This window comes from Schistocerca gregaria, chromosome 2 (genome assembly GCF_023897955.1).
Source record: "Schistocerca gregaria isolate iqSchGreg1 chromosome 2, iqSchGreg1.2, whole genome shotgun sequence".
Lineage (NCBI taxonomy): Eukaryota > Metazoa > Arthropoda > Insecta > Orthoptera > Acrididae > Schistocerca > Schistocerca gregaria.
The window spans coordinates 374099653-374115790 of NC_064921.1; the positions used below are offsets into that span (position 1 = coordinate 374099653).

Below are 16138 nucleotides of genomic sequence, written 5' to 3' on the forward strand. Positions count from 1 at the left end.
GTCAGTGAGCTGTGACAATGGATAACACAAACATTTGCCACCATACATTGATACTTGGTTTGTAGGATTTGGCTGGAAATTGATTACAGATGGGATAGTGTCGTGGCGCAAAGGTCGTCACATTGAACATTTGTAAATAAAACTAGAAGACATACTGCATTGAGTGCTGTATCAAACATTTCTGTAAGTTATTTACCTTTTTTGCAATTAATGGTACTTTTGTGTAATTAATTTATAAACGTTTTGTATATTCAAGGACTAGATGTTTTTGTTGTGATTAAGTATTAAATGTTTAGAAATAAAGTAGTGTAATTCAGAATTGAAATGTGCTTAGAGTCCATATGCTAAATAAATAAACATGATGTAGTGATCGGGAAGTCATCAGCAGATGCTTAGGATGAAATGTTATATAATAGGAAAATTGTCGATTTTTTAAATTCACAACACATTGGTCTTGGTGTGTTGGCTTGTCAGATGACAATGGATTGCATAACGATGATTAATGTCAAAGATTGCACACTGTTGTTGCAGGCTCCGACATAGCCAAGAGTATTTTGTGATAAGATGGAATTTGTTCCATATATATTAACTTTTATGACTGTATATTATCTTAATTGGCTGCTCCATGCCATCAGCAGTTTTGTGAGAGAAAATGGTATCAGTACCATGCTGCAACATGTGACAGTGGATTAAAGATATCTGAGAAGTTTTTGCCAAATACTGGATCATTCAGATTTGATGCCTTTCTTTCATAGTATGTTTAAGTGACGCAAAATTTGTGCAGCGTTAGAGATAAATTTCTGTACCCCAAAATGACTCAAATCATTGATAACAGTTACTACAGATAATTTAAATGTAGCTTTACATGATTCTTTATTGGATTGAGGTCTTGACTAGTCAGGATGTGATCTTATGATTCCACACTATCATGGAAAGATTGCACTCTATACTCTTTGTCTCAGTAATATGAAACAAAGTTTTGAGGGTTAGTAAATGTTGCTCCTGCATGGTACACATTACACTGGAATCACCATATTGAATAGTAGTATGTAGAATACCATGTACAAGTTGTTCTCGATAGTGCTGAAAAATGGCAGGGACCCTTGCATTTGCTCCACAGGCAGTTATGCTTATGATTGTTTTGATTTCATCCACATTTTGTTTGTCATTAAGGGTTTTGATTTGTTTGAAACTACTGTACAGCTCTTTCTGCTATTGTAGGGGACTATGGTAAGTGTATGGGGTCATTTCATGTTCATATTTATACAAGTTTCAGTGATTTTAGAAGAAAGAAGACAATCTGTAGAATGATGTCCTGTGTTGTATTTATTACTGTTAAAGAGAATTGTTATTTTGTGATCAGCTGTCAGTTGTTATTGATGAACTCAGTGTGTGACTTTATGTCTAATATTTTTCCTGTTTTTATATTTAAGTGCACTACTGTAATAACATGATATATCAAGTTAATGCCATATTAATTAAGTTAATGCCATTAATTAATGTTTTATGTTTCTGGAAAGTTAGACTCTGCCTTTAGTAGTTTGCTGCACTACAATACTCTGTTCTTTGGAAGTTGTATTATAAATTATTCGATAGAATAATTGTCTATTTGAAGAAAAGTCAAAATCAGACCTGGCCTGCCACAGTGTTTCTGTAGTGTGTACATAATTGAACTGATTCCAAGCACTTCGTGCTGCATCATTATATTATCTTAATGAGCCAGTTAAAGTTGATTTTCATCACAGTCACAACATCAGTGAATAGGATGAATCTGCTTAGTAGTTTCAGAGGTCTAATTATAACTACTGGCATTAATAGTAAATTTGATACGAACTAGTTGTAAGGACTAGAGTGACTTTGTCTGCTTTTACTATTTCTTTACTGTTAGTGTTATTGATCAATGGTAGAAGAATTGTATATCTTGTATTAAAAGTGTAAATCACCTTCTAATACTTAGTTGTGTTGCATTGACTGCAGTTCCTGCCTTTTTAGGGTTTCATGCCTCAATCTGTAAAAATGGAACACTTATACAGGAAATCATGTCATTGTTCATCTATCTGTCTGTTGGACAGTTAAGAACCCTTTTTTTGGAGGGGGATGAATAGATGGATAAAGCCTAAATTTATGTCAAATATTCAATTCTATGGTCTCTTGGCAGTATAGAAATTTTAAGCTTCTAAGTCAATACAGCAAACGATATGACCATTTATGTCACATATTTTGATACTCAAAGAATCACTTATCAAAATCTGTAGGATACTTGCTGTTGGCCTAGAATCATGATATTTAGCTAGAAGCAAGGTTGCATAATACAAGTACAGGAAAAGAACCCAAAAATTCTTATTTGTAATTATACAACATGAAAAAAATAAAATCAAAATAAGGTCATATTTTTTCCATCTATCCATTTGTGTGCCCATCTGTTAAGATCCTTTTCTCTGGAACAGATTGGCTATGAGATTCAAATTTATTCACATACTAAGGTTGATGGTCCCTTGGCAGAGTAAAAATTGTAAGCTTCTAAATCGATGCACTCAAAAAATACAATCATTTGTGTAACATATTTTGTGACATAGAATCATGAAATTTGGCAAGAAGCAAGATGTCACATTTTAAGTAAAGGGAAAAATCCAAAACATCTTAATTTGTAATTGTTGTTGTTGTTGTTGTTGTTGTTGTTGTCTTCAGTCCTCAGACTGGTTTGATGCAGCTCTCCATGCTACTCTATCCTGTGCAAGGTTCTTCATCTCCCAGTACCTACTGCAACCTACATCCTTCTGAATCTGCTTGGTGTATTCATCTCTTGGTCTCCCTCTACGATTTTTACCCTCCACGCTGCCCTCTTTGGTGATCCCTTGATGCCTCAGAACATGTCCTACCAACCGATCCCTTCTTCTGGTCAAGTTGTGCCACAATCTTCTCTTCTCCCCAATCCTATTCAATACTTCCTCATTAGTTATGTGATCTACCCATCTAATCTTCAGCATTCTTCTGTAGCACCACATTTCGAAAGCTTCTATTCTCTTCTTGTCCAAACTATTTATCGTCCATGATTCACTTCCATACATGGCTACAATCCATACAAATACTTTCAGAAAAGACTTCCTGACACTGAAATCTATACTCGTGTTAACAAATTTCTCTTCTTCAGAAACACTTTCCTTACCATTGCCACTCTACATTTTATATCCTCTCTACTTCGACCATCATCAGTTATTTTGCTCCCCAAATAGCAAAACTCCTTTACTACTTTAATTGTCTCATTTCCTCATCTAATTCCCTCAGCATCACTCGACTTAATTTGACTACATTCCATTATCCTCGTTTTGCTTCTGTTGATGCTCATCTTATATAATCCTCTGAAGACACTGTCCATTCCATTCAACTGCTCTTCCAAGTACTTTCCTGTCTTTGACAGAATTACAATGTCATCAGCGAACCTCAAAGTTTTTATTTCTTCTCCCTGCATTTTAATACCTACTCTGGATTTTTCTTTTGTTTCTTTTACTGCTTGCTCAATATACAGACTGAATAACATCAGTGAGAGGCTACAACCCTGTCTTACTCCCTTCCCAACCACTGCTTCCCTTTCGTGTCCCTCGACGCTTATAACTGCCATCTGGTTTCTGTACAAATTGTAAATAGCCGTTCGCTCCCTGTATTTTACCCCTGCCACCTTTAGAATTTGAAAGAGAGTATTCCAGGCAACATTGTCAAAAGCTTCATCTAAGTCTACAAATGGTAGAAACGTACGTTTGCCTTTCCTTAATCTTTCCTCTAAGAGAAGTCATAAGGTCAGTATTGCCTCACGTGTTCCAATATTTCTACGGAATCCAAACTGATCTTCCCCGAGGTTGGCTTCTACTAGTTCTTCCATTCGTCTGTAAAGAATTCGCGTTAGTATTTTGCAGCTGTGACTTATTAAACTGATAGTTCGGTAATTTTCACATCTGTCAACACCTGCTTTCTTTGGGATTGGAATTATTATATTCTTCTTGAAGTCTGAGGGTATTTCGCCTGTTTCATACATCTTGCTCACCAGATGGTAGAGTTTTGTCAGGACTGGCTCTCCCAAGGCTGTCAGTAGTTCCAATGGAATGTTGTCTACTCCGAGGGCTTTGTTTCGACCCAGGTCTTTCAGTGCTCTGTCAAACTCTTCATGCAGTATTGTATCTCCCATTTCATCTTCATCTACATCCTCTTCCGTTTCCATAATATTGTCCTCAAGAACATCACCCCTGTATAGACCCTCTATATACTCCTTCCACCTTTCTGCTTTCCCTTCTTTGCTTAGAACTGGGTTTACATCTGAGCTCTTGATGTTCATACAAGTGGTCTCTTATCTCCAAAGGTCTCTTTAATTGTCCTGTAGGCAGTATCTATCTTACCCTTATTGAGATAAGCCTCTACAGCCTTACATTTGTCCTCTAGCCATCCCTGCTTAGCCATTTTGCACTTCCTGTCGATCTCATTTTTGAGAAGTTTGTATTCCTTTTTGCCTGCTTCATTTATTGCATTTTTATATTTTCTCCTTTCATCAATTAAATGTAATATTTCTTCCGTTACCCAAGGATTTCTACTAGCCCTCGTCTTTGTACCTACTTGATCCTCTGCTGCCTTCACTATTTCATTCCTCAAAGCTACCCATTCTTCTTCTACTGTATTTCTTTCCCCCATTCCTGTCAATTGTTCCCTTATGCTCTCCCTGAAACTCTGTACAACCTCTGGTTCTTTCAGTTTATCTAGGTCCCATCTCCTTAAATTCCCACCATTTTGCAGTTTCTTCAGTTTTAATCTATAGTTAATAACCAATAGTTTGTGCTCAGAGTCCACATCTGCCCCTGGAAATGTCTTACAATTTAAAACCTGGTTCCTAAATCTCTGTCTTACCATTATATAATCTATCTGAAATCTGTCAGTATCTCCAGGCTTCTTCCATGATTAAGTTGTGCTCTGTGCAAAATTCTACCAGGCGGCTTCCTCTTTCGTTTCTTAGCCCCAGTCCATATTCACCTACTACGTTTCCTTCTCTCCCTTTTCCTACTACCGAATTCCAGTCACCCATGACTATTAAATTTTCGTCTCCCTTCACTATCTGAATAATTTCTTTTATTTCACCATACATTTCTTCATTTTCTTCGTCATCTGCAGAGCTAGTTGGCATATAAACTTATACTACTGTAGTAGGTGTGGGCTTCATATCTATCTTGGCCACAATAATGCGTTCACTATGCTGTTTGTAGTAGCTTACCCGCATTCCTATTTTCCTATTCATTATTAAACCAACTCCTGCATTACCCCTATTTGATTTTGTGTTTATAACCCTGTAGTCACCTGACCAAAAGTCTTGTTCCTCCTGCCACCGAACTTCACTAATTCCCACTATATCTAACTTTAACCTATCCATTTCCCTTTTTAAATTTTCTAACCTTCCTGCCCGATTAAGGGATCTGACATTCCACACTCCGATCCGTAGAACACCAGTTTTCTTTCTCCTGATAATGACATCCTCTTGAGTAGTCCCCACCCGGAGATCCGAATGGGGGACTATTTTACCTCCGGAATATTTTACCCAAGAGGACGCCGTCATCATTTAATCATACAATAAAGCTGCATGCATTCGGGAAATATTACGGCCGTTGTTTCCCCTTGCTTTCAGCCGTTCGCAGTACCAGCACAGCAAGGCCGTTTTGGTTATTGTTACAAGGCCAGATCAGTCAATCATCCAGACTGTTTCCCTTGCAACTACTGAAAAGGCTGCTGCCCCTCTTCAGGAACCACACGTTTGTCTGGCCTCTTAACAGATACCCCTCCATTGTGGTTGTACCTATGGTACGGCTATGTGTATCGCTGAGGCACGCAAGCCGCCCCACCAACGGCAAGGTCCATGGTTCATGGGGGGGGATTTGTAATTATATAATGGGAAAAAACTGTTTGTTTTGTCATTTGTTATCTGACTTCAGACTTGAAATTAAAGCATACTCTAAAGTCTTCGAATCCCTGGGACTCAATCCCTGGGACCGAATCTCTGGGACCCATGTATTGCGAGTATCAGAGTCGATAACAGGAAAAAATCATCAGTATTTTCAATTCTCAAAATGGATAAATCGTCTATATACATAATTATATCTAAAAACAAAGATGATGTGACTTACCAAACAAAAGCGCTGGCAGGTCGATAGACACACAAACAAACACAAACATACACACAAAATTCTAGCTTTCGCAACCAACAGTTGCTTCTTCAGGAAAGAGGGAAGAAGGAAGAAGCAACCGTTGGTTGCGAAAGCTAGAATTTTGTGTGTATGTTTGTGTTTGTTTGTGTGTCTATCGACCTGCCAGCGCTTTTGTTTGGTAAGTCACATCATCTTTGTTTTTAGATATATTTTTCCCACGTGGAATGTTTCCCTCTATTATATTCATATATACATAATTAAGTTTGTACAGAACCTTCAGTGCACAAGCCCTACTCACACCTGAATTTTTTTAAAAAAAATTAGTGATATTATTATTATTTGTCAGAAGGTAAATATGCTACTTTCCAGTAATATTGAAACACTGTGAAAGTGACATGCAAAAAAGTCAAATTGGTATGAAGTGTACTGTATTCTTCAACATTTAAGTGATCAACATTTAAGTGTAATCACAAAAAATAGGAATCAGTAAAGCAACATTCATTCTGCACATAAGGAAAGATTTCACAGTGAGTTTCTCATTCAGAAATCACATTTGAATGTTGTTTATGTGTCAGAAGATCGTGTTACTCCTTGTGGTAGAAGAAAAACTGTGGACAGTAGCCTACTGAGTCTGCAGACTCTTGGTCCACAATACGGCTGTTCACGTTTGTCGAGATCTGTAGACTGCCAATCAAATAAGTAGACGACAAGTTCAGAAGACCTGTGCTTGACAGCGTGCAGAGTTACAACAGAGCGTGCAGAGCTACAACAGACTCTTGTTACTAGGACCCAGTAGGATCATACAACCATAGAATGCATTTCAAACCAGGGAACTGGCATGCTTGCAGCAGACAAGTATTCACTCAGATAGTGTGATGACATTCAGAGTTAGACAGACTGTCTCCGTGGAGACTGTTGCGACTTCTCTTGACACGACACCAGAGATAGGCGCACAGGTGGTGTGGCCAGATGACAAAACTGGACACAGGAATGGCACTGTGTTAACTTTTCAGGTTTGTCCCAGTTCTCTACAAAGCATCATGATGGAGTTATTCAAGTATGGAGACACCAAGGAGAATGAACACTGCCAGATTGCATTTGTTGTCATTATAGGGCCCAGCACTGGTGTCAGATGCCATTGGGTAGACCACACAATCACCTCTGGTTTGCATAGCTAATAATTTGGACATCAGGCAGTACATTTCTGATGTATTATGAGTGGTGGTTGTGGCCTATCTTTTCAGTCTCCATGGCATTATCTTTCAACAACATAACGCTAGATCGCATGTATCCCATGCTTTCCTGACCTACCTCGATACAATGGATGTTTGACCATTGTCTTGGCCAGCACATTCTACAGATTTCTCACCCATTAGGAACATCTATTCATGGGTTACTGAGAGATTACTTCATCAACACTTGCCAACTGCTATGCCAAGTCTAGCTCAGAGTTGAAGCACCATGGAATGATATACCCGTATCTGTTACCCAAGCTCAGTTCGACTTGATGCCCAGCCAGGCTAGGGCTGTTGTTGCTAGCAGAGGTGGCAGATCTGTTTTACCAAATCTTGCCTGTTGATCTGAATATTAAGGAAAAAGGCAGCAATGTGTTTCTTAATTGCTTTTGACTTTACATTACTAAATAATGAAGCTGAAGTACAAAGCATCTGTCTCTGTAACTGAGTGGTCAGAGTAGATGGTTGGCCACGTGGCAGACCTGGGTTCAATTCCCAATGCTGCGAAGGATTTTTTCTTGGTGGGGGATTGGTATGGGGTATGCTTAGTATTGTAATGCCAATTGAGGAGTCATTTGACTTACTAGTAGTGGTTGCATTGCATGGAAAATCTGGTCAGGAGAACAGTGTGCTGACCTCACACCACTGCATACCAAATCACATGGTGTCTCAAGGCAGAGGATGGCACAGCAGCCAGTTGACATCCTTTGTACCTTACGTCCTGGATGAGCAACTGGTTTTTCTTTGTTTAAAAAATAAAGTATAAGTCTTGGTTTCCATTCAGGTCCTGTTTTCAGTAGTGAAGCCTTAGATGATTGATCAGCAATGTCTGCAGATACAACTGACTCTGCAGTTTAAATTGTAATTACAAATATGTGAATTTAGTAGTTCTTAGGATAAACATCACTGATATTTTATCTTACCATGTATGATCACCAATTTGTACATTTACTACTGAATGGGTTTTGTTGTGGTGTTTAGTATGAAGATCCAGCTGTCCTTGCTACTCTAGTTTGTGCAAGCCTTTTCACCTCTGTATGATTACTGCAACCTACGTCCATTTGAACCTAATTACTATATTCATTCCTTGGTCTTCCTCTATAATTTTGACCTCCTACAGTTCCCTCCATTACCAAATTGACAAAGCCTTTTCATCTCTGTATCACTAGTGCAACCTACGTCCATTTGAACCTAATTACTATATTCATTCCTTAGTCTTCCTTTATAATTTTGACCTCCTACACTTCCATTACCAAATTAACAATTCCTTCGTTCCTCAGAATATGTCCCATCAATCAGTCCCTTCCTTTAAGCAAGTTGTGCCATTAAAATTGATTCTTTCCTCATTTCTCTTCAGTACCTCCTCATTAAATGAGTGGATCGAGTAACTAACCTTTAGCATTCTTTTTTAGCACCACACCCCAAAATCTCTTCTTTTCTGAACTGCTTGTTGTCCACATTTCTTGTCTGTACAATGCTATACTCCAGGTAAATATCTTAAAAAATACTTCTTAACACTTAAATTGATATAAGATGTTAACAAATTTCTCTTTTTCGAAATGATTTTCTTGCTCTTGCCAACCGCATTTTATATCATCTCAACTTCAGCCATAGTGTTATTTGCAGCCCAAATAGTAAAACTCATCTACTACTTTAATTGCCTCTTACCTCACCATTGCCTCATTTAATTCAACTACATTTCATCACCATGGTTCTACTCTTGTTGACTTTCACCTTACAAACTTTTATAAAGGCGCTGTATTTTCCATTCAGTTGTTCTTCCAAGCCCTTTACAGCCTCTAACAGAATTACAAAGTCATCAATAAACCTCAAAATTTTAATTTCTTCTCCTTGAACTTTAATTCCATCCACAAGTTTTTTCTTGGCTTCCTTCATAGCTTGCTAAATATGCAGATTGAAAAGCTCTAGGGAAAAGCTATAACCCTGTCTCACTCCCTTCTCGACTGCTGCTTCCCTTTCATATACTTTGGCTCTTATAACTGCACTCTGTTTTCTGTACAAGTTATAAGTAACCTTTCACTCCTTATATGTTGTCCCTGCTTCATTCCAAATTTCAAAGAATTTAGTCGAATGAACATTGTGAAAAACTTCCTAAAACTACAAATGCTATTGACATAGACCTCACTTTCTTCAGGCTATCTCATAGGATAAGTGACATAGTTTACATAGCCTTCGTGTGTTCCTACATTTCTCTGGAAACCAAACAAGCCTTCCCTGAGGCCGGCTTCACCATCATTTCCATTCTTCTGTAAATAATTCATGTCAGGATATTGCAGCCACTACATTAAACAAGTGGCTCAGTATTGATATGTGCGTCTATTTTGAACATAATAAAACACTTAGGTGTGTGTGTGTGTGTGTGTGTGTGCGTGCGCGCGCCCGCGTGTGTATAGATTCAAATAAAATTGATTCATGGATGTTGTCATTGCATTTGTATCAAAATGAACTTACATCGCAGTTATCAGCCAATCAAGAACAGAACTTCAAGTTTTTGGAACCTCTAGGATCAACATACGTAAATGCATGCATGTATGGGAACGGCAGCATTTGAGTGGTAGATTCAATTTTTTGTTGACTTTTTTGTAGGTGAATAATTATCAGAAGAGAACAAACATATGGAAGAATGTAATGCTTTCATTTATAATACACCAAATGTAGACCTCTGGAATAAAGAAAATATTTTATTAGAAGTTGCTTTTTGTCAAAGAAGTCATGGAGTAAACATTAAATGTATTGTCTTTTGTAAGTTGTATCACAAATTTGTATGAGTGACTTGATTTTTTAAGGACCGGCTTTTCTTTTTCTTAGGTAATAGAAGATTCAAATAAAATTGATTCATGGATGTCATCATTGCATTTGTATCAAAATGAACTTACATCACAGTTATTGGCTGATCGAGAACAGAACTTCAATATTTCGGAACTTCTAGGATCAACATGTACACTGCTTGAAACTGTTAATGAACAGAAAGAGGGGTTATTACTAAAACTGAAGGTAAATGTATAAGCTAAAAAGACATTGTACTGCAGATATCATATCATATTAGCCATTACAGAAGAGAGAGGAACAGTGTTTATTTATCATTTTATGGAACATAAACAATATACTTTGTTACAGAGTAAGGAGACACTATTTTGTTTCATGTAACGTTAACCTGCCTTCTCTCTCTCTCTCTCTCTCTCTCTCTCTCTCTCTCTCTCTCTCAAGATTCATCCATTTTATGTGTGAAATTGTTAAAAATTTTGCATCTTGGAACAGTATCACGTAAACAGTTCATCTGTGTTTATTAAGCTGAAGCTTATTTTGCATTTTATTATTATTATTTTTACACTGATATTCTACTCTTTTAAGTTTCCAGTCATGTATCAGTTATCCAATCATAATTGAGTCTGTTTTCAGGAATTCAGGTTCAATTTTGTGTGCATATCATCTGCCTAGTGAAAGTACTGTGTTGGAAAGCAATGGTGTACTCATTTGTGTCTGTAGATGTGTTGATGACACAACTGAGTAGAACGGTTAAAATTGGGTGCAGTTCTTTAGTGGTATTACTTTATCTTTAGGATATGATTTTAAGATACTGGTAGAAAAATCACAAAAAGTTCTCGGCTTCCTTCCTGCATACATCTTGACTATTTCCTTTTTTTCTCATCTGAGAAAGTACGTTTTTTTATGGTGTTGGTGCTCTTAAGATGTAAAAAATTTGAAAAAATCAGATTTTGTACATTTAATAACAAATTTGAGACTGTGAATGAATCTTTTCATGTGTACAAAAATAGCTGGATCATTACGATAAAATCAGTTTTTGCTGTGTGTTTAAAATTAAAGATATTTTGTATGAAATACCTAATTTAATTTTGTAATCCTTTAAAATAGGACTGTCCTTATCAGTATTTGATGCTGATTTTGTGAAAGGAGGTAGAGAAGTAGATCAAATTGTTCAACATAGACAGAGAGAGAGAGATTTACATATTTTATTTTACTCCAGAATGTACATGCATATTATCTCTCTCTCTCTCTCTCTCTCTCTCTCTCTTTCCAAATTTGAAAAATAAAGACTATATTTTAAATACCACTAGCAGTAAAATTGCCAATTATATGAAAGGTGTGCAATAAAAAATATTTACAACTTCTTCATTAATAGTGTAGGTTATTCAAATTGCATGTACAGTGAAAGTTAACCTTCTTGGTAGATTAAAACTGTGTGCCAGATGAGACTCAAACTCAGGAACTTTGTCCTTGGTGGGTAATTGCGTTACCCTCTGAGCTACCCAAGCACAACTCACAGCCTGTTCTCACAGCTTTAATTGGTTGCTTGTGATAAAATCAGGTTTTACTGCGTCTTTGAAGATAGTTTATATGAAGTAAGTAAATTATTTTTGTGGTTCTTTAAAATAGGACTATTTTTTCAACATAGAGAGAGATGTACATTCCAGGTGGTTGTAATTAAACTTCCCCTATTTAACACATTTAATGCAGAAGCTAATTACCATACAAGTACCAAACTTCATTAATGTCCAGAATATGGGGTACATGATTTCCATGCGTCTCAGCACCACCGTCCAGTACCAACTATGGCCACCAGTGCCACGATCAGTCATCAGTGATTCGTAGTCTCACACACCTGACCAGTCACAGTGCACTTGTTGATGCGTCAACATGAGCTTGGACAAAAGGAGCAGGATGTTGTTGGTGAAGCTCTATTAACAAAAGAACAGTAATGCCGGAGCTGCACCAAGAATATTGCCAGCTGGAAGGTATTACGGAGTGGTACTCTTTCTCCACCAGCTGTGCGGAGCATGATGAAGGAGTTCTAATCAACTGGAGAACTGGGCGTCGCTCCGGGAAGAGGCCGACGACCCGTTGCACCACAGATGGTTAATGAATTCACTCTTTCTATGGCAGACAATGCTGTGCGCAGTTCCCAATCATCTGGCAGTGCATGTGCTGTGTCACAACAGTCGAAAATCGCTTGGTCTGCAGTACAGAAGGGGCTTCGAACCATTCTCATATGGTATCCTGTAAGATCCATATCATACAGCAGCTTGCACCACAGGATGAACAACAATTAGTTGACTTTGATCTTCACTTTCTCTCAAGGATTGAAGTTGACAAGGGCTGGCCCTGGACCATCCTATGGACAGACAAGTCCAGTCATTGTGTATGAAGTTCTTCTGTTTGGTGAACATTTCACCGTATGGTGTGAGTTCACAGCTACGGCCATCATTGGCCCATTCGTTATTGAAAAGGTTGGCACTCAAGTACCAAAGACATGGAGTGTGACTGGCCAGTGTTACACTAATATGCCTCGCCAGCATGTCATACCTGCCCTACAGGAGAGAGACACATTGAACTTAGCAGTTTGAAGTAAGATGGGGCTCCACCACACATTGCTCATGAAGTTCACATGATCATTTGGAAATGATCGAATTATCAGCCAATCATTTCCAAATGCTTGGCCGGCATGATCAACCAATCTCACCTCTGTGATTTCTGGTTGTGGGCTACCTGAAGGACAAGATTTACCAGGGGACATTCATTCACGCACGTGCAGATATGAAGCGAAGCATATCGAGAGAGACAGCCAACATATCTATAGGAATCATTCTGCTGTGCTGTGCAGAATGCAATCTCGTGCTTTCAGACTCTTCTGGATACTGATGGGTGTCATATTTAGCCCCTTTTGTAGCAGTAATTGTACCAGAATGTAATGGTATGATGTACTGTAGCAGCACATTAAAAATGTTTCAATTGAACTGATTCTGCTTTATTTCTCTTCCCCATGTCCTTGACATTAATGCTACCAAGTTTGGTACTCATACAGTATTTAGTTTCCATGTTATAACGTGTTAAATAGGGAAAGCTTAATTATAAACACCCAGTATTTTATTCTACTCTCAATCATTCCGAATTTGAAAAATGAAGGCTATATATTAAATATCAAGAGCAGTAAAATTGCCAGATAGTCATGTGCAAGTTGTGTAATACAAAATGTTTATAACTTCTTCATTAACAGTGTAGGTTATTCATTTTGAGTGTACAGTGCTAGTGAAACTTCCTGGTAGATTAAAACTGTGTGCCAGGTGAGACTCGAACTCAGGACCTTTGTCTTTGGCGGATATTTGCTCTATCATCTGAGGTATTGTGTGTGCAAAATGCCATGTCTGCTAGATGCGCAGTCGGCTGGGGAAGAGTAGGGAAGAGCGGCAGTGGTGGTGGGTCGCTCAGGGTGCTGTATCAGAAATGGCATTCTAAACAGAAGTTGTCACCTGTTCTTTGGTTAGTATGGAAAAAGAATTGCGTCAAAAATGCAGCGATTTATTTTCATCAGGTTCGTTAACCATTTATAACTTTCATAAGAGAGTCATGAGTGGGAGATTTTGAGTAAAACACACACATTTCTCTTTTTACCATGTTGAAAGTTGCTTCCTTTGCCAAAACTCAATGGAGTTTATACAGTCTCACCTCACTAACATGTTGTGCAGATGCAGTTGTGAGAGAATTCTGAAACAGTGGTCTATTAAGTGATGAACTGAGGAAAAGTAAGGTTAGCATCTTATGAAAAAGGACATCCTCAGTACAACATAAACCTGATGTAACTTCACGTATGCTGTTCCAAAACCCATATCATTTTTCGTTTCACCAGCTACTGATGGTCCATAAAAATTACTTTCGTTTGTTGGAAAAGTCTGTAGTGGAATAATACGGAAGATAATGAAGTTTTGTGTACTAACCATACAGCAAAATACTCTCCTCTTTGTGTACTATCATTTGCCAAAATCTCATTCATCAACATCTACATGGATACTATGCAAAGCGCATTTAAGTGTCTAGCAGGGGGTTCATCGAACCACCTTCACAGTTATCTATTATTCCAATCTCATATAGTGCGCAGAAAGAATGAACACCTACATCTTTCTGTACGAGCTCTGATTTCCCTTATTTTATCGTGGTGATCATCCCTCCGTATGTAGGTCGGTACAACAAAATATTTTCACATTTGGAGGAGAAAGTTGATGACTGGAATTTTGTGAGAAAATTCAGTCACAAAGAAAAATGCCTTTCTTTTAATGATGTCCAGCCCAAATCCTGTGCCATTTCTGTGACATACTCCCCCATATTTTGCGATAGTACAAAATGTGCTGCCTTTCTTTGAACTTTTTTTATGTACTCCATCAGTCCTATCTGGTAAGGATCCCACACCATGCAGCAGTATTCTAAAAGTGAATGAACAAGCGTAGTGTAGGCAGTGTCCTTAGTAGGTCTGTTACATTTTCTAAGTGTCCTGCAAATAAAACACAGTCTTTGGTTAGCCTTCCCCACAACATTTTCTACGTGTTCCTTCCAATTTAAGTTGTTCGTAATTGTAATACCCAGGTATTTAGTTGAATTTACAGCTTTTAGATTAGACTGATTTATCGGGTAACCAAAGTTTGAGTTCCTTTTAGCACTCTTGTGGATGACGTCACACTTTTCGTTATTTAGGGTCAACTGCCACTTTTTGCTCCACTCAGATATTTTTTCTAAATCATTTTGCAGTTTGTTTTGACCTTCTGATGACTTTATTAGTCGATAAATGACAGCGTCATCTGCAAACAACCGAAGGCGGCTGCTCAGATTGTCTCCCAAATTGTTTATGTAGGTAAGGAACTGCATAGGGCCTGTAACACTACCTTGGGGAATGCCAATTTTACTCAATGACTTTCCATCAGTTACTACGAACTGTGATCTCTCTGACAGGAAATCACAAATCCAGTCACATAACGGGGATGATATTCCATAAGCACGCAATGTCAGTATGAGTCGCTTGTGTGGTACAATGTCAAAAGCCTTCCGGAAATCCAGAAAATGGAATCAATCTGAAATCCCTTGTCAATAGCACTCAACACTTCATGTTAATAACCTTTCACTTGACAACAACAGAAACAAAGCTCACTGGTGTGATACCAGATCTGTGGGAGCCTCATCCAGAGTGGCCATAAGGTGGTGTCCGTGGGGGCCGCACCATGTAGAATAACCTGAAACTGTAAAGAGATGGTGCAGAGCGTAGCAGAATGGTGCAGCTGGTCTTGGCATACTCAGATTGATGGGTTGTAAGTGTAGCTAGTTCCTAGTCTGGAACTGAGTAAGCAACTGACTGTGCTTGGCCTTAGGTATCCAGCAGACAAAAGTATGTCCATGACATGTTGGTGTGCAGATGGTACTTGTTTCCTTGATGGTAGTGTAGTTGGTTTCCTGAAGCGTGGGCTACTCAGAAGCATGGTGTGTGCCCTCTAGTGGCTCCTGTAACAGACAGTGTATCAGTGGGCTGTTCATAAACAGTGTAGAGTCCATGACGTGTATCAATGAGCTGTTTATATATTTTGTAGTACCCATAACATGCGATTCCCTTGTTGTATTACAATTATTCTCCGGAGGTGAAACAGCGGCAATCGATAGGTAGGTAAACCTGCAGGGTGAAGATATTGGACTTGCAGCATTCATAGTAAGCCTAGGACAATATACAACATAAGCTATACATATTTAATCAAATTTTAATGTAGATGCTAAAGACCTTGATGCCATGTGCACAGACTATGCTGTTGTCATCATCATTACAGACACATCTCTTCACCATGGGTGAATGGAACAAGCAGTGTACGAGTTATGTTCTATTCTAATGTGTTGGGATAGTCACTTGCTGTTTAATGGAGGCATGGAATGGTAGTT

General features: G+C 38.2%; 1 protein-coding gene across 10 annotated transcripts in view; it reads left to right on the forward strand.

The window, feature by feature from the left end:
* Positions 1-16138, forward strand: part of LOC126319942 (A-kinase anchor protein 9-like) — a 490541-nt gene that overhangs the window by 129965 nt on the left and 344438 nt on the right. For all 10 annotated transcript variants that reach the window (XM_049993656.1, XM_049993664.1, XM_049993682.1 and 7 more), the window contains one exon: positions 10241-10426. In XM_049993656.1, coding sequence (XP_049849613.1) covers positions 10241-10426 — 186 coding nt within the window. The remainder of the gene's footprint in view (positions 1-10240; positions 10427-16138) is intronic.